Consider the following 4,151-nt stretch of genomic DNA (forward strand, 5'->3'; position numbering starts at 1 on the left):
AATTATTAATTTATCATATATTTTATTTTTACAAATATTTTCTTTATTTATTTTAAAATTAATATATTATTAATGTTATTTAGTTAAACATTATTTATGTCTACATGCAATAAGTAAAATAAACATGACTTTTCAAGTCATAATTTTAACTTTCGAAGAATTTTATTGGAGCTCAGCGAATTTAATGTTATTAAATATACTTTGTTTAAGCGGGTGTAAATTTTTGTTTTATAATTTATAGAATAATTTTACGTATATAAATTTTAAAATTATTTTTATAATTATCTTTGCAGCCTTTTAAATCATATACATAATATATTTGTAAGGTAAGGCATAAACAAGTAAGATGCGTATTTAAATATGTTAGGTATAAAAATAAAACATGACATTTGAACTTTTCATTAATTTATGTCGGGAGTTAATAGGATCAAAAAGTTTTATTCGATTAAATAATTCATGAAATTTAATAAAATATGAAGTGTCAAATTTATATCATAAACACTTAATAATATTGTTGAACACCTGATAATTAAGTCTGCCGCTAACCTATTTATAAGACACTTCGACAAGAGATATTGAGGACAATTCAGCATCGATTCCTTCTGATCCTCATTAATTCTACAACTCTAATCGATTACATCACTTTAGTTCCATGTAATCGGATGATGAAATTCTATCGTACTAAATACGGTGTAACTCATTCTATGATTAAAAGAGAATCAATGAATTACATTTGCAGAATACGCAAATACATCTTCCTTAGTATTCATAGAGAATATATACTGTATATTAATATTAAATATGATTATTATGCATGAGAAATCAAGCTTATTCCTTTAACCATACGCCTATTTAAATTATGTAAATTGTTATAAATTTATTACAATTTCTATAATATATTAATATTTCTTTAGGACATTAGACATAATTGAAAATGTGAAAGTAATTATTAAAAGTTTTTATATTTATTATGAAAAAATAAATATTTAAGTACTGATAAATTTTATATGTAATACTTTACTTACTGCAAGTCAACATACATTTGTAAGAAATGATAACAGAATTGACCTATATTGAGGAACATTAACGTTTCTCATCACATTTTTTACTCAGTAGTTTTAAATTATTTTATCAGATAAACATGCATCGAACATTGAAAATGTATAAAATTACACGTTGTTCGTCTAGATACCTTACTGTATTATTCGAATTTGTAATTTGAACTCTGACCAATCTCTGATATGAAAACCATTTATATATCACGAATCGTAGTCTACTTTAGATAAAAGCTTTCCTTATTTGTGTTCTGTATTTATATATATATATATAAGCCTACATGTTCATTCTATAAAAAGCTTTTCGACTGTTTATACATATAGCGATACAATAACAACATAAAAAGAAAACAGTTTTGATTAAATCTATACAGTATTATGCTATCAATTATTTACATTCAAATACAGTAGACTTCGAGTTATAACTTATTACTTTTTGGACATGAATAAATATACTTTTATAGACTGTATTTTTATTTTTTCCCCTATCTTTACTTGATATTATACGGTTTAAATTATATTTTGAGGAGTGTTCTTAAGTTATAACATTATGAGATGCGTTCTATTTCTTGTATATATAAAGACAATTTTCTAAGCAACACATTGCAATGATATAAGATTAGACATTTGATTTATTTATTTAAACCTTTTTAATAACTGACAACAATAATTCAATAAAAATTTATTAAATAGCTTATATAAACAATATATATGTAAATAAAGAATATTAAATATAAGATATTTTTGCTTTTTTAAATCAAGATTTATCATTAATTGGCATAAAAAAAATGCACATTTAAATGCATACGATAAAGGTAGGTATATTCAATAATTATTATCAATTTTTATTTTATAATTTAATTAATAAAATTGAAAATGTAAATATTTACGTGTTTATGTACAATATTTAAATTTAAATAGCACATGGAGGTGGATTCATTTGTCCAAACATATTTAATTCGCACATACAAGCTATCACAAGGAATATTATGTATAATCCTAGACACGAAAGACCAACTTTCCAATTTAGTTTCCATCCGGCAACGATAAAAGTCAAAAACAACAAAACAACTGTAGATAATAATGTTATAGTTGTATATGTCAACGCAGAACTGTTGATAACTAATATTCCCGTCTTGGAAAATATCGTAGTTTTCAACAACCAAGGAACTCCTAAGCAAAATAATACGTCGAAAATATTACTCCCGATCAAATTACAGATAGCCATATTTGCCATACCTACATAAAAATATATCATTTTAAAATTTATTTATAATGATTCCTTATAATGATTAGTCAAACGGTCATATTTACCATTTCTAACTACGATAACACTGGCTATTATTTCTGGTACACTAATTCCAGCTGCTAATATGGTAATTCCGGAAACAGAATCGGGTAATTCAAAAGTATGGCCTGTAAAATGCATAAATAAAGTCGTAAATTTTCAAAACTTTCAGCAATAAGCTATTTCTAAAAATACATTATTTTCATGATAGCATTAATATTGCAAAATTATAACTAAAATATAAAAGAAACATTTAATTTTAGATAACTAGTATTATGTAATTGGTAATTACCAATAATGGTTACCATCCAAGAGCATAAATAAGATATAATTCCGATCCAAAGTACAGACATTAAAAATGTTATAGAAAAATTATTATTTCCGGGTTTTTGTATGTCAGGTATTGTTATTGTCAGAAGCAAATTAACAGGTGATAGCATTACTCTCCACAGTATCCATGCAATTCCTCCAAAGACTTCAGATTCTTCTGAATTTACCGTTTCCCCATTAATCTTGTCTGTTGATTTCTAAACATTTATTGTACAAAATTAATTACAATAATTATCACTAAACATTTATATTTAATTTTGAAGAAACAATAAATAATTACTATCATTTTATCATCGTCCGTTAAATTTTCATTTTTATTTTTTAATTTTTTATCTGAAACTTTGAAGCTTCTTCGTCTTCTAGTTAAATAGATTTTTCTTCCACATTGACAGTCTCCATTCAATGATGGTTGACTCAGCTTAATTTCAGGACTACAGACACATTCGTTTCTCCACCATTTTTTAAAGCTATCCATCTGTTAGAAGGTGAAATAAAAATTCAATTATTTACATATATTATAGGAATTCGAATAATTAAAATTACCTGTTCTGTACACCAACTTTCACATTTGGTATTATAATACATTATTGTGATATAAATAGTAAACATCCCTATTAAGAAAACTGATTCCGACCTATAAACATATTTATCTGTTAAATTATTATATTTAACAATTTAGAAATTAAAAATAATAAAGCACAAACCATACAACAACATTGTTTCGGATAATGACAACCAATGATATTACAGATATCACGTACATCAAACTATCTCTTGATATAGGATACCAATCAACAGTAGCTTCCTACAGAAGAGTATATAAGACAATATTAAAATAAAATATATAAGATTTTGTGCATATTCCTTAGCAAATTTAAAAACTCTTCGCGAATTTAATGAGATATTAACCGAAATTTTTCATCATTATCGTATATTTTAACTATCATATATAGCCTACTAAGTGAATACTTAGTTAAATTTTTGCTTAAGTCGTAAAAACTTTTCTAAAGTGTTCTCTCTTTAACTCACAGTTCTCCAAAGAATCAATCCAGTAACACTCGTTACTCCAAGAATATTAAAAACAGCAGAACCAACAACAGTTCCAATTCCAATATCACCTTCAGTTATAAAAGAACCTGTGAAAAAAATAAATTATATAAATGAGATAATAAAACTGTCCGTCTTTGATGGGTACTTCTTTCCACCTATTAGAGCAGAATAGAGTTCTGGCGATGATGTTCCTATAGCCATAAATGTCGCTCCCGCAACGTCAGTTGGAATTCTCAAGCCTGAAAGGAAAAAAAATATCGTAAAATATATAAAGTAATATCTAACATTCGCTTCTTTAAACAAATGCCTGAGGCAGATAAAATTATTAAAGTTTCCTACTCAAAATGATAAATTTATTTACTTTAATATCATATTATCCGAATTTACATATATTATTTTTTATTAAAAATATAATTATATAAATTTAT

At 25.1% G+C, this 4,151-nt stretch overlaps 1 protein-coding gene across 1 annotated transcript in view; it reads right to left on the minus strand.

Moving 5' to 3' along the window:
* Positions 1-1,804: 1,804 nt before the first annotated feature.
* The window catches only part of LOC111621373 (sodium/potassium/calcium exchanger 3-like), a 3,406-nt gene continuing 1,059 nt past the window's right edge, over positions 1,805-4,151 (minus strand). Inside the window, exons 3-10 of the mRNA XM_023363482.1 lie at positions 3,879-3,962; positions 3,703-3,809; positions 3,378-3,478; positions 3,217-3,307; positions 2,954-3,148; positions 2,636-2,870; positions 2,370-2,471; positions 1,805-2,294 (exon numbers count right to left, since the gene is read on the minus strand). Coding sequence (XP_023219250.1) covers positions 1,969-2,294; positions 2,370-2,471; positions 2,636-2,870; positions 2,954-3,148; positions 3,217-3,307; positions 3,378-3,478; positions 3,703-3,809; positions 3,879-3,962 — 1,241 coding nt within the window. The 3' untranslated portion in view covers positions 1,805-1,968. The remainder of the gene's footprint in view (positions 2,295-2,369; positions 2,472-2,635; positions 2,871-2,953; positions 3,149-3,216; positions 3,308-3,377; positions 3,479-3,702; positions 3,810-3,878; positions 3,963-4,151) is intronic.

This window comes from Centruroides sculpturatus, unplaced genomic scaffold (genome assembly GCF_000671375.1).
Source record: "Centruroides sculpturatus isolate CEXI.00-Female unplaced genomic scaffold, Cexi_2.0 scaffold129, whole genome shotgun sequence".
Taxonomy (NCBI): domain Eukaryota; kingdom Metazoa; phylum Arthropoda; class Arachnida; order Scorpiones; family Buthidae; genus Centruroides; species Centruroides sculpturatus.